Raw genomic sequence first — 17,673 nt, 5'->3', positions numbered from 1 at the left:
CTCGTTGATTCGCAAAGTAGCTAAGTTTACTCCCCTCTTTAGATTCACTGCATACCCATCAGGAAACATTAACGTTTGGAACCATTCTAGTACTTCCCACCTTTAGGCCCTCGTTAGAATGAAAGCAGCCTTAGGCTTTCTCCATGACTTCCCGCCTCTAGGAGGCGCCATATCTAGCTAGGTCTATTGCATAACCTCGTCTGATCCACTCTAGCCTTAACATTATCCTTTGTATTATCAGGAATGTCCATGATTGTACCAAAAATTGCCTCGGTGATATTCTTTTCAGTGTGCATTACATCAATATTATGTGGAAGTAGAAGGTCATCAAAATAGGGGAGGTTCCACAAGCATGACTTGTGAGTCCATGCCTATACAAAAAGTTCTAAAGTCAAACCCCAATTTGACCGTCACTTTGACTCCAAATCTTACCGGATCCTTCTCAACGCTACGATTCTTCTTCGGAGATGCTTTGGTTTGTAAACATCGTACGTGACAGATTATCCGAAACCTTCTCAATTTTTTACCACAGCCTCCACGTATGATATCATGAGATCTTGGCAAGTCTCATGATTTACAGACTTCGTTTGCTTTTTTTAGAATTTAAAAACCATTCGGCCACACGTTCGTAGTCGTGTTTCCTGAACAAGATGTTCGAAATTTCTATTCATTTCCCAGGTAAGGCCTCACACCGGACTCAATAACATGAATATAATTTTTCTACTCATTTTATTCTATTATTTGAGTCACTTGTAGTTTGAATTTGACTTATACAAAAAAATCCTTGAAATGCAATAAATTAATTAAATATAGCAAACGGTTCCAGAAATATATCAAATCTTAACATGGAGTACCACATATTGTAAGTAGAGAGTAGAAAAAGTTTCAAGGACAGAAGTGAAAAACTTATTATTTCATGCAGTTTGTCGCTCAAATTCAATGTATATCAATTAAAATTCTATAATTGCACTTAATAAATATAATAATCAAACGAATCCAAAAAATTACCAAAATTACACATGAATCAATCTATGTTTTCTATTGCCTATACAAAAAGTTCTGAAGTCAAACCCCAAATCGACCGTCACTTTGACTCCAAATCTTACCGGATCCTTCTCAACGCTACGATTCTTCTTCGGAGATGCTTCGGTTTGTAAACATCGTACGTGACAGATTGTCTGAAACCTTCTCAATTTTTTACCAAGGCCTCCACATATGATATCACGAGATCTTCACAAGTCCCATAATTTTCAGACTTCGTTTGCTTTTTTAGAATTTAAAAACCATTCGGCCACACATTCGTGGTCGTGTTTCCTGAACAAGATGTTCGAAATTTCTTTTTATTTCTCTGGTAAGACCTCAAAATGGACTCAATAACATGAATATTATTTTCCACTCATTTTATTCCATTATTTGAATCACTTGCAGTTCAAATTTGACTTATACCAAAAAAATTCTTGAAATGCAATAAATTAATTAAATATAGCAAACAGATAGAGAAATATACCAAATTTTAACATATAGTACCACATGTTGTATGTGGAGAGTAGAAAAAGTTTGGAGGGTAGAAGAGGAAAAAAGTTTTGGATTTGCCGAGTTCCTATAAAAACACTCGGCAAACTTATAAGTTTGCCGAGTGCTGGCGAAAAACACTTGTCAAAGTAGAACTTTTGGTAACGGCCGGCACGCCGTCAGACGGCCATCGCACGTGCCGGTCACGTGATAGTATTGTGTCAAGTGTCAATTAATTGTCGAGTGCCATCTTGTTGTTTGCCAAGTGTCTGATATACTACACTCGGCAAATCGGTTTTTTTACCGAGTGCAATATTTATGCCGAGTGTCTTATTTAGTACACTCGGCAAATCAGCTCTTCGCCGAGTGTCTGATGAAATGCACTCGGCAAACCAAAAAACACTTGGCATATTTACTGTTTCAGATAGTGTCTTAACTTGGTCTCTTACATTATCCATTGAATCTTCTATTATCTTCTTGACACGATACATGTCCTCTCTATCCATTATCTGACAACAACCGATGGTATCGAATAGAACAGGTTCATAACCTTAGGAAATGCAAACACACTTAAGAAAACATTTGTGTGAGATGGATTCCTCTGCAGAGTGGTACTTACAAAATTAATTTTGATGGGGCCTTTATTATCAGGGCAAGCTGCAGTGGTAGTAATCGTAGGGAGTAGTGACGGGCAACCTTTACTGACCTCTCATGCAGATCAATTTTTCACTGCAGGGACGCGGAAGAAGTGGATGGCATGTCTTGTCTTGATGGTATCCAATTTGCAGCTCGGTGGCCTGAGGCCCATTTCATCCTTAAATAGTGCCTGCGTTGTGGAGAGAAGCTTAAGGTGCAAAGCCAAGATCGCTGCATGGTGTGGCCTCTGATCCGGGAAGCTATTCATGTAGGTCGCCATCTTCATCAGCTGGAGGCCTCTAGGATTAGTAGGGAGCAAAATAAAGTTGCGCACGAGCTTGTACATTTAGCATTTAGTTTAAGAGAGAGTCGAGCTTACCATTCTTTGCTTCCTGACTGTGCTCGTTTGTAAGGACACTAGAGCATCTCCAAGAGTTTTCAAAATCCACTTCCAATCTTGATTTTTTTTGACAAGATTCAAAAAAGTCGCTCTCCAACATCTCCTCATCTCAACTCCAATGTTTCTACACATAGGAAAATAGATCTAATCGCGTGGAAATATACGCGCACGTATTGATCAGTTAATTTCTAGCGATGAAAGGACGTGGGAAAAAATAAGGAGTATGACAAAGTTCTCAATGCATGTAAATATACAAGAGAGAATGGAAAAATAAAAGTGGTAGGGGTGATTTAAAAATAGTATGATATTCATAATGCAAAATTCCATTATATCTTGTAAGAGCAGGATTTTGGAAAGGATTAGAGAAACCTAATAAATATGTTGGCACACAGGATTACCGGCTCAGGTGAGTGAACCACTCACCAGTCTTGTCGAGCACCCTTTAGTGTTGTCGAGCACCCACTAGCCGTGCCGACCACGAACAAGCGTTGTCCATCCCCACACACTATGGCTAGAGCTAGAAAAAGAAGAGAGAACAGAGCATGCACACACAGTACAAGACACCAGTGTTGGAAGAAGCCATGTCTGAGAAATGGCATATCTGAACTCTCTTTATTGAGTTGCCGTGGTAATCTATTTATACAACTCTATCCATCTAGTTCTAGTACAGCGCACATGCTGTAACAGTAACTAGATAACATACATGGCTGACTCTACGCCGGCCTCTGCATGTGCCTACAGTGCTATAGGTGAACCGTGTGGCGCTTGCACCTGCAGCGGCTACAGTATCACAGCAGGGGCCTTTTCGACGTCGTCTTCCCTTGTTGTATTCACATAAGGTAGCAGTAGATTATCTAACAATCTTCCCCTAATCCTACTGCTAACCCTTGTACCCCCTCCATGCTGATCATCTAATTCAGCTCCGTGAGTCGAAGACGTCCGAGCGGCATGGTGAGGACGTCCACGAGTTGCCAACCAGTTTCAACGAACTCGATGACGATCTGCCCTCTATTGACATAGTCCCTGAGGAAGTGGGATTTTCACGTCGATGTGTTTGCTCCGGTCATGTAGAACCGGATTCTTCACGAGGGCGATGGCGGGCTAGTTGTCCACCATCAGTGCTGGTGGGTGAGCTTCCACACCTGTCAACTTGCCCAGCAGCCGGCGTAGCCACACAACTTGGCACGCTATTGTGGCCGCCGCTACGTACTCCACCTCACACGTAGATAACGCCACCACCTTCTATTTCAGTGACAACCATGAAATTGGGGCCGACCCAAGGAAGACGAGCACCCCAGAGGTGCTCCATCGCCCGTCGATATCCCCCATCATGTCTGCATCATTGAGCATAGTGAGTTGCAGCCTACTCCTGCTGGTCTTTGAGAAAATGATCCCATGATCCACCATCCCCTTGACGTAGCGTAGTAGCCGCTTCACCGCAGCCTAGTGATCCTCTCTGGGATCTTCCATGAAGGGACTGAAATAGCCCACAGCGAACGCAATGTCCGGCCTCATGTGGACTAGGTAGTGCAGACCGCCGATGATGCTCCGATAGACTGTCGCATCCACCTTCGCCGCGGTGTTGGCCTTCGTCAACTTCAACCGCTCCTCCATTGGAGTCACGCATGGCTTGCACTCAGTCATGTCGCTCCTCTCCAACAACTTGGAGGCATACACGCTCTGATCGAGCGTGAGTTCCTCCTTCCCCTGTCTCACCTCGATACTGAGGTAGTAGGAGAGTGCGCCGAGATTGCTCATTCAAAAACAAGCCACCATCTCGCGCTTGAAGTTGTTGATGTCCTCCATGCACACGCCGATGACGATCAAGTCATCCACATACATGCCGACGATGAGCTCCTCCTTCCCCCGTCGCCGCGTGTAGAGCGCATGCTCAGTTGCTCACCTTTGAAACCTAAGCTCGCCCAGCGTGGCGTCAAGCTTAGCATTCCATGCTCGAGGGGCCTGCCGTAGCCTATAGAGCGCGTTGTGTAGTCGGAGCACCCTGTGCTCCTCTCCCTTGATGGCAAAACCTAGAGGTTGCCTAACGAAGATCATTTCTGCCAGTTCGCCATTGAGGAAGGCCAATTTAACATCCAAGTGATGGATGCGCCAGTCCTTTGCTGCTGCCAAGGCTAGTAGGAAACAAACCGACTCCACGCGCGCTACTGGCACAAAGACCTCCTCCAAGTCTATGCCCTCATGCTGAACAAAGCCTCAGGTGATGAGGCATGCTTTGTGCTTGATAATAGCACCGAGCTCGTCCCGCTTGACCTTGTACACCCACTTTAGGCTGATCGGACGACATCCTAGAGGTGGATCGATGAGCTGCCATGTCTCATTTTCGTCGATCACCTTCATCTCCTCCAGCATCACCCATCGCTAGTTTCCATCCTGCTCGGCTAGCGTGAACGTGGGTGATTCTGCTACACTGACGAGTAGCAAATCTACGTCATTACAGCCAACCAGCCAGTCCTAAGGGTCCTGTGCCTCCGACGATGTTGTCCATCCTACGGAACCACACCTCCTCACCTTTGTGGAAGGCATCCATGAACTCAATGATGTCACTTGGAGGTGAGGCGAACTCGATCAACATCGATGGAGTTCCTTGTTCCACCGGAGTGCTCGGCACAACACCTGGATTGTTCGACGCCCTAGTTGTAGTGCTCGGCACTACTTCCAGACAGCTCGTCACTACTCCTACAGTGCTCGGCACCACTATAGGAGTGCTCAGCCTCAGTCTTGGAGTGGTCGGCACCACTACAAGACCTCTTGGCTCCACCATGGGAGTGCTTGGCACCCATCCTAGAGTGGTCGCCACCACTACAGAACCTCCCAGTGCCACTCCTAGCGTGTTCGGCGTCCCTCCAGGAGTGCTCGGCACTCCTCCTAGAGTGCTCGGCATCCCTCTCGAAGTGCTTGGCATTACCCCAAGAGTGCTCGACTATGCCGCTGGAGTGCTCGGCACCCATTCTAGAGTGTTTGGCACCTCTTCCCTAGTGTCTCCACCACCGTGGATGACCAGGTGCTTGACGATGAAGGTGCTAGTGAAGCCACCAACTTCCCTTGTGCTCGGACTGGTCCAGTCCTAAGTCGCCTTCTCATCGAACATGACGTCGCATGAGACAAGCACCTTGTCTCCGCGTGGGTCATAGAGCCGGTATGCCTTGGTACCCTCCGCATAGTCCACGAACACAATCGGTGTGCTCCTGTCCTCTAGCTTGGTGAGGTTTGGCTTCATCTTCCTGATGTGGCTGATGCAGCCGAATGTTCAGAAGAAGGACACGCTCGGCTTGCGCCCATACCAAGCTTCAAACGACGTCTTGCTCGTTAGGGTTTGGTTAGAGCCTAGTTGAGGATAAACACTGCCGTGGTCACTGCCTCCCCCCAAAACCTTGTTGGCATGCCTTTGGCCTTCATCATGGATCGGGCCATGCCGACCACCGTCTGGTTCCGTTGCTCCACCACGCCATTCCATTGTAGTGAGTATGGCATGGTGTGGTGTCGCACCACACCCTGATCTGCGTAGAAAGTAGCGAACTCCACCGAAGTGAATTCATCGCCATGATCAGCCCTTAGCACACGAAGCTTCTTGCTGCTCTCAGCCTCTGCGTTCATCTTAAACTTCTTGATCGCCACTGCCGCTTTGTCCTTGCTCGTCAGGAGTTGTAGACACATGTAGCGACTGCAATCATCCATGAGCAGGAGGAAGTACTGCCGACCACCGTTTGTAGCTAGCATGATCAGCCCATAGAGGTCGTCATGGATGAGCTCGAGAGCATCCTTCGCATGATACTAGGCCGCCTTTGGGAATGGTAGCCTCCTCTGCTTCTTGTCTAGGCAGCTGTCACATAGCTCGCCTCCATGTTTCATGTGGGGTAGCCCCCAAACCATCTTCTCTAGCCGACCAAGTGCGTCGAAGCTGAGATGTTCGAACTGGGCATGCCACATCCATGGTACCTCGGTATGCCTTGCCACCAGGCACATTGGCTACTCTACCTTTAGGTCGAGTAGGTACAACTGGTTCAGGGACCTCTTCACCTTGGCGAGAAGTCGCTGCTCCTAGTCCCTAATCCTAAGGACTCCATCCTTGATCAATACCTCGCTACCATGCTCATCTAGCTGACCAATGCTGATGATGCTAGAACACTGCTGCAGGATGTAGTATACATCCGTTAGTGCGCGGTGCTCCCTGTTCTAGCACCTGAAGATAATGGTGCCACGCCCTTGGATTGCCACCCTTGAGCCGTCACCAAACTTCACCGTATCGGTAACATCGTCGTCAAGCTCGGAGAAGGATGCCTTGGAGCCCATCATGTGGTTGCTGGCACCGAAGTCCAGATACCACCATTGCTCCTAGTCGGTGCCCAAATGTCAGAGGTGAACTTGGGCACATGGTTCATCGAGGTTGCGGTCTTTAGGGTCTTCCCAGGTCCTTCCACCGTCGTTGCCTCTTCCCTCTCCTTGGCCTCGACGTCGTGCAGTGCACAGAACATCGCCATCAGGATAGTGGCCTCATCCTCATCATCAACTTGCACCAGGTGAGCCTGAGCCTTCTTCTCCTACTTGCGATTTGGGCACTCCCATGCCCAATGGCCCATCTTCCCGCAATGCTGATAGGCGTTGGGGTTGACCTGCTTCTTCTCCAAAGAAGCCTTGCCACGGCACTTGCCATCGCCACCGTGGCTGGAGGAGGCTGCCTTCCTAGAGTTCCTCCAAGCAGTCCACTCCTCTTCCATTAGTAGGAGTTTCTTGCTGTCCTTCGTTGTTGTTGCCTGCTCTAGGCGCTCGTCCACCACCCGTAGACACCCTATCACATCCTCAATGGTGAGGGTGGACAAGTCCAGCATCGTCTCCATGGAGATAGTGATCTAGATATACTTTGCCGGCATGGAGTGGAGGTACTTGGAGACCGCCTCCTCTTCGTCAATGGTGACTTCGTGGCTCTTTAGCTTACTAATGAGCATCTGTAGGCGAAGGGAGAAGTCCTCCACCATTTCACCAACCTTGAACTTGAGGTTGGCATACCCCTGCTTCAGAAGCTAGGCCGTCACCTTCTTTGCGCAGTCGGAACCGATGCGCATCGCCGCAATAGCCTCCCACACCTTCTTAGCCGAGCTCTTTGCCCCCAACGGCTCCCTATACTCCACCGGTACAACAACAAAGATAGCCTCCAACACTAACATGTCATCCTCCTCATTGTCAGTGCCCTTGTCAATATCATTCCAGAGCCGTTGTGCTCTGAGCTTGACCTTCATGGTCACCGACCACTCTCCATAGTTGGTGTGAGTCAGCATCGGCCAACTAGTGCCGCTGACCTCCTGCACCATGCGAACAACAACCTTCGGTCATGGCTGGGTAGCCACAGCAGTGCCACTGCTGTCGCCCATCTCTGAACCGCCCATCATCACCAGCGGTTAGTCTAGTGATGGCGCTTGTACGGCTCCGATACCACTTATTGGACCACAGGATCACCGGCTCAGGTGAGTGAACTACTCACCAGTCTTGCTGAGCACCCGCTAGTGTTGTTGAGCACCCACTAGCTATGCCAACCAAGAACAAGTGTTGTCCGTCCCCACACACTATGGCTGGAGCTAGAAGAAGGGAGAACAGAGTGTCAACATAGAATTTTGTCCTATGCCGAGGACACACGAGCAAGCCGGAAGGGTACGCTCGATGGAGCTGAGGATCCGCCTAGCTTTAGCATAGAGATGGTTGATCCTACGCACTCCTCCCAAGACATGCCAGTCAATTTGACCCAACAATTAACAAGGAGAGAAAGTTTATCAGTAATTAAGGGCAGAATGTACCAGTGTTGCCAGACAGTCCCGAATGTGCGGCTCTGAGAGCCGACATGAAAGGAGATCGACTAAATAGTCGATTTTGACATATTCATAAGAATAAATCGATTAAAGCTCATGGGGTTGTGTAAGAAGAACCAGTTATCATTCTGGATGAATATCATTGTTTAGATAGATATTAGTCACTGGCAAAAGGATATCAACAGTAATTAATTCATGCTAAGCCAATAACTACAAGTAACCGAACTCCTTTTATGAAAGAAACAGTTCATCATCATTCAACCGTTTAATAGAAATAAATCTAATGAACATATTAGATCTCATCTATCGCTCTAACCAGTGGGGCATGAGAAAGAATCATGCAGGCCATAAAAACAACAATAGACTCGACGACCCTAACTTATTACTAATATCAGTGGGGCTTGAGATAGAATCATGCAAGCCGTAATACAATAATAAGATCATGGGGCTAACACATCTTTCAACATATTGCTACTTCAACGATCTCATGATGTGAACTGTTCATGAAAGCGCTCGATATCGGCTAAACAGTCGATTCAGACATAGCGCACAGTTAAGGTCATGCCCTCTTAGGAACAGATCTACCAAATAACAATCCCACTCTACAATGCTAATAGTGGGGTGTGAGGCAGAATCACACAGGTCATGATAACGGGCCGTGAATCGATTTTCGCTAGCCAATAGATCTACTCAAAATCAGACACGCCTTAACCGCTCGCTATGTACGATCAAGATTGATATAAAACAGCCGATAAAACATAACTCATCGTTTAAATTGTAGATTAGATTAAATTTTAGATCAACAAATGATGAGTTAAAAAGGATATAAGGCCAATCTAGATCAATCCCAATCGAGCAAAGTGATATTGCTATAATTAAATAAACAATGGAAGCAATAAGCAATATCGGTAACTTAATGAATCTATCCGAAGGAACGCCGCCCTTAGATAGAGCCAATAACTTGACCTTGATCAAGTTCGAGCAGTGGAGGTCGACCGGATCGATGCAACCATACTTGAACTAGACAAGAGTCGATAACTAACTCATACCAGAGTCACAGTGGAGGTAGACCAGATCGATGCAGCCATACGAACAGAGGTATAAGCCATGACGATACTTACAAACAAGCAGTGGAGGTCGACCGGATCGATACAGCCATACTTGCTGAAGAACTCACCGAGATCTACTCTACTCCTACTCCTAAGGGGTGGCTGGAGCCAAAAAAAAGTAAATAACTGGTATTTGATTGATTATGTCTCTTTTACAATAGCCGGGTTTTGATATTTATACCCGAGACCTACGCACGACTCCTGTCTAAGCACGACTTATCACAATTTTGACGCTAGAGAAAACATTCCTAATTTAAGATAACTTGGACTTTAATCTTTCCCTTTTTTGTAGAGTCTAACATGTCTTGTCCTGGTGTCGATCATAACCTTTGTCGTTATCTGCTGGCGCTATCTGAAGAAAACCGATTCTAGTTTTGCATTCGAATCAGCTAGTTCCGATCTGCACGCAATTGATCCCTTGATGATATGATCTTGGGAGTTTTTGAGTCCATGTGACTCTTCTTCCAAATTCTGGTGTAAACACATGCCCCCTAATTTTGGGATAAAAGTAATTTTATTCTAAAATTATCATATATGTGCCCCTGATAGGTCCGTAGTCATGGGTAAAGAATCTTGATCTGGGGTCCACTGTTTGTCGCCATCTATGTTAGCTCATGAGCCCATGCATCAAAACTTTTATGAGAGCATCATTGCTTCATGGGCACTTGGATTCATCCTTCTAGGCCGGCTATAAAATATCTATCCGACCCTAGCAAGAGCAACTTAACAATTCAGCCATGTTTCTCTTCTATCTGCTTCCTTGAGTGCTCCTAACTCTGCTGGACCCTCCATGGTCTATCCTTTTGCTATGAAGATCTTGAGTGATTAGAAGAATTCTTGTGTATAGGGTGATTGTGTCGCTCATTCTGGTGCCTCGTTGAGCGAGAAGACCAGCTATTGCGGTTAGAAGAATTCTTGTGATATCACCTGAGTCTTCTTTCCATGCTCACAAAGCTGTTCAAGTGTTTGCGAGGGCTAAAATGTGTGGACACCTTTCCCTAGTTTGCTCCTCCAAACGCCCACTAGGAAAGCCATAGGCTTTTTCCCATAGTCCCTCAATTTACCGAGAAATCGGCTGAGCATATGTTAGGCGGGCAACCTTTCCTCTTCTCTGGCACAATTTTATCAATGGGCCGATGTTGATTCGGTTCACAATGACCTTTGGCCTTGTGGGGACCCAAACTCCCTTCAATCCAAAGAAGCCTTGATCGGTTGATCTCTGGTTAATGTAAATCCTTCGTATCCATCCCATGATATTTTGTAATTTGGGGAAGCAATAAGTTTGAGTCTGTTATCTCTTGATATTCATCCCCTGAATTCTCAGAGTGCCGATCCGCTTCCATTTCTAATTCCAATTTCACACCCCCGACGAAATCTATCTTCTCGCCTTCCTGGGCTATATATACGGGCCACGGTCGTGGATTGAAACAACCCATTTTGTCTCAAACCTTCTGCACCCTTAGTACAATTCCTATTTTCCCCATAGGTTTGAGATCATGGAGAACAGCAAGAGGTCTACCGAGGAGGCCCTCAATGGATCTATATCATCGCGCCAGCACCTTCATCGCCAAGAGGGTGCAACTCGGGCTGCTCCCATCGTTCCAGAGCAAAGGGCCAACTCTGTTTAGCCTTTGGGGTCACCTTCAGCACCAATTCACCACTATCTCCCCTACTACCTAAGGAGGTAGATCAGTAATGACGATCTGCTTGCCTCCATAGATTAGACTGATCAGAACCTGGCCAGCTGCCTCTCCCTCGTAGAATCAGCTTTGGCCATGATTCAAGGCCAACCATCTCTTGAGGCTAGCCCGGTGGAGGAAAGGTTGGCTAGAGCTAAAGCCAGAATCGTGGGTGAGACACCTACCACAATTTTCTGTCTTCTTCTTAATTTTGCTTTCAAGATTTCTTATCATTCTTTCCTTAAATCTTTTTAGATCTAACTGCTCAGTTGGAAAGTCTTTGATCAGTTGCGGATCACACGGTGGGATTTGTCAATGCCAGGGGCGCCGTTCTAGTGCTTCACTTGCATAACATCCTGAACCATGTTAGGGAGGTCGCTCTTCATGGCGATCGTCATGGTGCGGCCATGGTGTTGGCTACCGCACAAGCCCATTCTGGCCATAATATTTGTCTTCTTCCCCACGGTTTTCTAGACGTGACGCACCCTGGGGAGCATGAGCATTTGGTTGAGGATTTTTCTAGCACCGCCAACTCTATAGCCTTCAACACCCTGGGCGATGATATAGTAAGCAAAGTGTTTTTGGCCAGTAGCTTGTAATAGGTGATATTTAGCAAACAATTTCTTCGTCTTAAGTGATTTTTCCTTTGTTTTGTACTTCATAAACATCACTTCATCTGTGTTTGCTTTGCTTCTATAGGCGATATGCATCGTACCGGCTTTTACAACTTTGGGCTTATTTTTTGCACTATAGGCGATACCTTTCTGATATCGGCTATCAGAGCTGACGACTGAACAAGCTGGTTATTAAGTATTAATTCAAACGCTAGGGTATTATTTCTTTAGATATTTCTCATTGATTGCTCGGCCAAATTCTTCCTCTCCCCTTAGTGTTTTCAAAATATAAGCATTACCAGGCGCACAAGGTTTGATCCGATAAGGTCCTTCCTAGTTAGGTGACCATTTGCCAAATTTACTGTCCTTTGACCCGATTGGCAATTTTACTTTCCAAACCATGTCTCCTTTAGAGAATTGGTTAATCTTGACCTTTTAATTGTAATATTTTGCAACCCTTAGTTTGTTGGCTTTGATATTTTCAAGAGCACATAGCTGAAGGCAACTCAAGTCCTCCAAATTGTCTATCATAAGATTCTTATAGACTTCGGCTAACAAATCATTCTGCAGTGTAATGCGCCTTGATCTAGTTCAAACTTTCCAAGGAAGAACTGCATTATGGCCATGCACAAGTTCATAAGGCGGCATTTTAATTGATCCATGATAGGCCATTCTATATGCCCACAGTGCCTCATTTAGCATCGAATGCCACTTCCTTGGTTGTTCCTCGATCTTTTTCTTGATTAGCCTGATCATAATCTAGTTGGACGCCTCTGCCTGGCCATTAGCCTGAGCATAGTAAGGAAAGGAATTTAGTAGCTTGATTCCCATACTAGCAGCAAAATCCCCGAACTCTTCTAATGTGAACATTGTCCCTTGATCGGTAGTCATAGTTTGAGGAATCCCAAAACGACACACAATGTGCTCCCTAACAAAATCAATCATGTTCTTTGAGGTTACTGCCTTCAAAGGAATTGCCTCAACCCATTTAGTGAAATAATCTATTGCTACCAATATGAACTTATGTCTTTTGCTTGAAGGTGGAAAAATCTGGCCAATTAAATCAATTCCCCAACCTCGAAATGGCCATGGCTTGATTATTGGATTCATGGCTGACGCGGGCGATCTCTGGATATTACCAAAACATTGATAGTCGTGGCACCCCTTGTAATATTCAAAACAATCTTCCAATATCGTTGGTCAGAAATATCCAGTTCTACGAATGATCCACTTCATCTTATAAGCTGATTGATGAGCTCCACATATATTTCATGCACCTCGCCCATCAACACCTTGCTTCTTCTTGGTTTAAACATTTGAGCAACACCTCATCGACTGTTTTATAATATAATTGATCATCTAATAAAAAATACTTAGCCGATTTATATCTTAGCTTTCTAGTAACTTTCTGAGATGGATCTCTAAGGTAATCGGCTATTTTGACCCGCCAATCATTACTTGAGGCTTCACTACTCAAGACATCTTGAAACATTTGATATTCTGATGCACTTTGAGCTAGACAATTAGCCTCTTGGTTTTGTGCTCTCGGAATATGTTGGAAAGAGACATGAAGAAACTCCTTGAGCAAGTTTTGGCACTTATCATAGTATCCTTTCAAAGTCTATTCTTTGCACTCATATAGGCCGATCAACTGATTAATAATTAACTGTGAATCTCCAAATACTTCAATTGTTGCAGCCTTTACTTCATGAAGAAGTTGAAGTCCCTTAAGAACAGCTTCATACTCCACTTGATTGTTAGTAATCATTGGTTCAGTTGGAAGAGCAAACTCAAAACTTGTCCCTTGAGGCAAAATAATAACAATACCAATGACACCACCTTGCTTGCATGATGATCCATCAAAGAATAACGTCCAAGGAATCAGCTCTACATAACCAATGCTTGGCTTATGATGCTGGGTGACAAAATCAGCCATTATTTGTCCCTTGACTGCTTTAGCCAATTCATACTTCAAATCAAATTCTGATAACGCAAGAATCCACTTTCTCACTCTTCCATTCAATATTGGCATTGATAACATGTGCTTAACCACATTAGCCTTGGAAACAACTGTACACTTGGCCAATAACAAGTAGTGTCGCAACTTAGTGTAAGAGAAATATAAGCACAAGCATAACTTCTCGGTGGGAGAATATCTTGTCTCTAGATCCAGTAGTCTTTTACTCAGATAGAAAACAACTCTCTCTTTTCCTTCAAATTCTTGCATCAAGGCCGATCCAATTGTCTTGTTATCAGTCGATATGTATAACTTAAAAAGCTTACCTTGCTGAGGAGGGACCAGCACAGGTGGACGCTTCATGTATTCTTTTATCTCTTCAAATGCTTTCTATTGTATGTCACCCCACTTGAATTCTTGATCATTCTTCAACTTCAACAAGGGAGAAAATGGTAGGATCCTTTTCGACAAATTTGAAATGAATCTTCTGATGAAATTGATCTTACCAAGCAGAGATTGCAACTCTATTTTGGTAGTCGAGGGAACTGCCTCATCAATTGCTTTTACGCTTTTCTGCCCAACTTTGATTCCTCTCTCGTGGACCATGAATCCCAAGAATTGTCCAACTGATACTCCAAAAGCACATTTATTAGGATTCATCTTTAAACCATGTTTTCTTATGCATTCTAGAGTCTCTCGCAAGTCAGCCAGGTGCTCTTTGTACCCTTTGGATTTTATCATCACACCATCAATATAGATTTCAATAATCCTCCTGATCAACTTATGGAAAATGTAATTCATCGCCCTTTGATAAGTTGCACCGGCATTCTTTAGACCAAAGGTCATCACAACCCACTTGAACAGACCGATTGCGTCGGGGTATCTGAAAGCGATCTTTGCTATATCTTCCTCAGCCATGAAAATTTGGTTGTATCCTGCATTACCATCCATGAAGCTAATAACCTTGTGCACAGCTACTACATCCACTAACATATCAGCTATCGATATCGGATAACCATCCATGGGTGTGGCTTTGTTCAGATCCCTGAAATCGACGCAAACTCTTAATTTTCCATTTTTCTTATATATAGGGACAACATTCGATATCCACTCTGCATATCGGCATGGTCGGATAAATTTTCCTTCCAGTAACCTTTCAGTCTCCTTTTTTATATCATCGAGCACGTTCGGGTTGAATCTCCTTGGAGCTTGTTTAAACGGCCGATATTCAGGTTTGATTGGAAACTGATGTTCAACAATTGATCGGTCTAAACCAGGCATCTCATAATATTCCCAAGCAAAGCAGTCATTAAATTCCTTTAATAAATCAATTAATTCTCGCTTATACTCTATATCCAACTTAGAACTTACATACGTCGGCCAAGGTCTATCTCCAGACCAATATCTACTTCTTCCAATTCATCGGCCGACGTGAAGCCATGTCCTAGTTTGCCATCTGTACCATCTATCAGATTATCCATTAATATAAATCTTCAAAGCTAACTACTTAGATCGGCTATTGGCTTTCACCATTGACTCTGAATTCTGATGGCAGCAGAAAAGCCATTTGGATATTAGCCGATGGTTGCTTTCTATCGGCTGTCTGCTTAGTAAGCCATACTTGTGGTTTACCGGATGCCTAAGCCTATTCCAACTCCTTATTCCTTAGGCGTTGCACCCTTCTCTTCTGGCTTCTTGTTAAACCTCTTGCACACTATTGGCCTTCCTGCCGAACATATTTTCCTTCGTTGCCTTCTTCTCCATGATCAACCCAGTTTTGGTCAACAATTCGCTTTCTAAGCCGATCATGAACACTTCCATTTTTTAAGCACCGATCCATGTTATTATGATGATATGCATCTTGAGTATGGATAGACCGGCGGTTGGTTTGAGATTGCCTAAACTCCTAATACTAATTGCTGCATTCTAGACAGTCATGTTTGGTAGGCAACTTCAAACATTCATTCCAACAATGCCTGAAGAAAGGACAATTCCAATGTGATTCGGCTTGTTTCCTTTCATACATTTCTCTTTCCAGTTGACGCTGGTATTCTTGATCCTTTAACCAACGCTGATAATCCTTTTCCTTCTATCGCTGCCACTTATTCAACAGAATCTAAGATGTAACTTGTGGCTTTGTTGTCCCTGCTTTTGATGTTCCTCCCTGCTCATATCGCCTCTTTTGCTCATCGCGACATCTCTTAATTTCCCTATATTCGTCGACTGATATTTGCATCTTGGGATCGACTATTCTGGCTTCTTTTGATTTGATTGATGTTAGGACCTTAGTCTTTCCTTTGAGTAGCCCAGCATCAACCATATTTTGCTTTCCTAGGAAAGGATTATCATCAACTTTCATTTTCTGAGGCATATCAAATTTGAGCCTCCCTTATTGAATAGCCCTCTGTATATGCTGCCGAAAGATTCTGCATTCATTAGTGGAATAAGAAGTAGTGTTATGGAACTTATAGAACTTCTTATTCTTCAACTGATCAGGGGGTAACATAACATAACCATCAGGCAGTTTGATTTGTCCTTTCTCAAGTAAGAAATCAAAGAGCTTGTCTAATTTGGTGACATCAAAGTCATAGCTCTCCTCGACTCCTCTTCCCCAAGGATTTGGCACCATTACTGTTTTCTTGCCTTAATTCTATTAACCTACAACAACCTCTTCTTCTTCATCTTCATAGCCGTCATCAACTGAGTAAGGATTGTAAGCCTCGGCCACTGTGATACTTTTCTAAAATTGGGTCTCTGTGCATACTCTGGAATTGTCTATTAAGCGTGGCCACTCGTTGAGCCAATTGACCCAAGTTGTTAAATTCTTGTCCTAGTAGCTTTTCTTTCCACATTGGCAGCATTCCTTGAATAGCTAAAGCAGCTAGTTGATCATCAGCCAAGTTTAAGGAGAAGCATAAGTTCCTAGTCTCTCGGAACCTCTGAAGAAACTCAGTGCCTAATTCATTAGTCTTCTATCTTATAGTTGTCAGATCAGTAATCTTCTTTTCTCCAGTCCTAGTGTAAAAATATGTATGGAACTTCTTCTCTAGGTTGGCCCAATTGGTAATGGAATTGACTGGTAGTGATGAAAACCAAGTGAAGGCTGGCCCTGATAGAGATAAGGAGAAGAAAAGAACTCGATGGGCATCCTCAACTGATGCTTCGCCCAATTGTGTAAGATACCGACTGACATGTTCTATCATGCTTGTACTATCTTGGCCAGTGAACTTAGCGAATTCTGAGAGCTTGTAATTTGTGGGAAGAGCGACCAAATCATACCATTCTGGATATGGATGTTTGTACGAAAAGGTCAGCCCTTTTGGCTTTAGACCGAACTGATTTTTTATCATCTCAGTCACCTTCAGCAGCAACTCATCAGCATTTGAATTTGGATTTCTCTGTACTTGCTGACCCATCTGTGGACTAAAATCCCGTGTGCCATAATACCCTAGATTTGGAATCATGTGAAAGGTATTATAGTTTGATCCATAGTGATATCCTTGTCGAATCTCCATCTGCTGGGTTCTTTGCTGGCTTACTGCTTGAAGTCTCTCATTATAGACATAAGGATCTATATCTCTATGGATCCTTTGCATTGATGGTGCTATTTTCTGAGTCGACGACGGTATGTGGCCTGATGTGCCAAAATTGATCACCTAGTTCTGATCTTGCCCCGCTGGCTATTGCACATGTTGTACTGATGGTCCAGCATTATACTGTATCTGATTTGTAGTAATTCCTTGAGTCTATTCAGATGAACCCTGAACTACCTGGACGTCACCATTACCAGCCGGCGTTGCTTCTTGATGGCTGGTACTGACTTGATTAGTCCCTTGGGTCAATGGATCCAGAATGTTGTAATAAGCCGGCCTAGCTTGACCAATTGGACACCTATGAATCACTTCTTTCATGGCGTTGTGGAATGTGTCCAAGAAAACTTCATTCTG

General features: G+C 44.4%; 1 protein-coding gene across 1 annotated transcript; it reads right to left on the bottom strand.

The window, feature by feature from the left end:
- Positions 1–3,991: 3,991 nt before the first annotated feature.
- On the bottom strand, positions 3,992–5,141 carry LOC136510811 (uncharacterized mitochondrial protein AtMg00810-like). The gene is made up of 3 exons (XM_066505142.1): positions 5,078–5,141; positions 4,452–4,605; positions 3,992–4,271 (listed from the first exon to the last, which is right to left on the bottom strand). Exons 1-3 carry the CDS (start codon positions 5,139–5,141, stop codon positions 3,992–3,994), a joined length of 498 nt encoding a protein of 165 aa, XP_066361239.1.
- Between the last annotated feature and the right edge of the window lie 12,532 nt (positions 5,142–17,673).

The sequence above is a fragment of the Miscanthus floridulus genome, chromosome 16, assembly GCF_019320115.1.
Source record: "Miscanthus floridulus cultivar M001 chromosome 16, ASM1932011v1, whole genome shotgun sequence".
In the NCBI taxonomy this organism is placed as follows: Eukaryota; Viridiplantae; Streptophyta; class Magnoliopsida; order Poales; family Poaceae; genus Miscanthus; species Miscanthus floridulus.
This window is presented reverse-complemented; position numbering and strand designations above follow the sequence as displayed.

Excerpts from the sequence above, each read along its gene's own strand:
- LOC136510811 (XM_066505142.1), bottom strand. The coding sequence starts at position 5,141 with ATGTTGATCGAGTTCGCCTCACCTCCAAGTGACATCATTGAGTTCATG. Across the intron at positions 4,606-5,077 it reads CATGGATGCCTTCCACAAAG|AAATGATCTTCGTTAGGCAA; the intron begins GTGAGGAGGTGT and ends GCGAACTGGCAG. Across the intron at positions 4,272-4,451 it reads GGCGAGCTTAGGTTTCAAAG|TATCGAGGTGAGACAGGGGA; the intron begins GTGAGCAACTGA and ends CTACTACCTCAG.